At 44.6% G+C, this 680-nt stretch overlaps 1 protein-coding gene across 1 annotated transcript; it reads right to left on the reverse strand.

The window, feature by feature from the left end:
* Positions 1 to 217: 217 nt before the first annotated feature.
* Positions 218 to 671, reverse strand: SARC_16613 (hypothetical protein; the record flags this gene model as incomplete). The annotated part of the gene is made up of 1 exon (XM_014289283.1): positions 218 to 671. Exon 1 carries the CDS (start codon positions 599 to 601, stop codon positions 218 to 220), a length of 384 nt encoding a protein of 127 aa, XP_014144758.1. The 5' UTR covers positions 602 to 671.
* Positions 672 to 680: the final 9 nt, after the last annotated feature.

A 680-nucleotide genomic window follows, 5' to 3' on the forward strand; every position in this document is an offset into this window, starting at 1 on the left:
CAGAAGCGGCGGGTGGCCGGGTGCTACCAATGCAAGCAGTAATCCACCAGTCCAGTCACCAGAGAATGTAAACTGGACTCGATACGTGCGATATGAATGTGGTGGGTAGAGACTTATCTCATATATAAAAGGCTGTATGATTGTGAAATACAATAGTCAGAAGAAACAATTACACGGTTATGACTTTACTTCATTGCCTTTGATAGCTGGCAGGTGTTCATATATATTTCCCAAGCATGAAGGCCGCAGCACCAACTGCGACGGTTATGAAAGCAAAGTAGTGCATTTGGTTTAGACTGCTCACGACAACCGCAGGAATATGGCGATGTGCGAGCTTCATCACAGCCATGTCGACGTTTGTTTGGGGTGAGAAGCGCGCCTTTAAGTCGTTCAGATTCGAGTTGATCATAATAGACTTCATGTGACTGAACTCTACAAACCCTTGGTAACCATGGTACTTACCGCTGCCTGAATTCCCTACCCCTCCAAAAGGAAGATTCTCGTTCAGCATGAATGTAATGGTATCATTGAACTGGAGACTGCCTGCAGATACGTTCATAAACATGTCTTGTACGTGTCTATCATGTGTGAATGCATACATAGCTAGTGGTTTTTCTCGTTTTAGAATGGAATCGATCGCTTCCTCGGCACTATCTACACGTAAGATGGGTAGTATGGAA

Source organism: Sphaeroforma arctica (assembly GCF_001186125.1).
Source record: "Sphaeroforma arctica JP610 unplaced genomic scaffold supercont1.8500, whole genome shotgun sequence".
Taxonomy (NCBI): domain Eukaryota; class Ichthyosporea; order Ichthyophonida; genus Sphaeroforma; species Sphaeroforma arctica.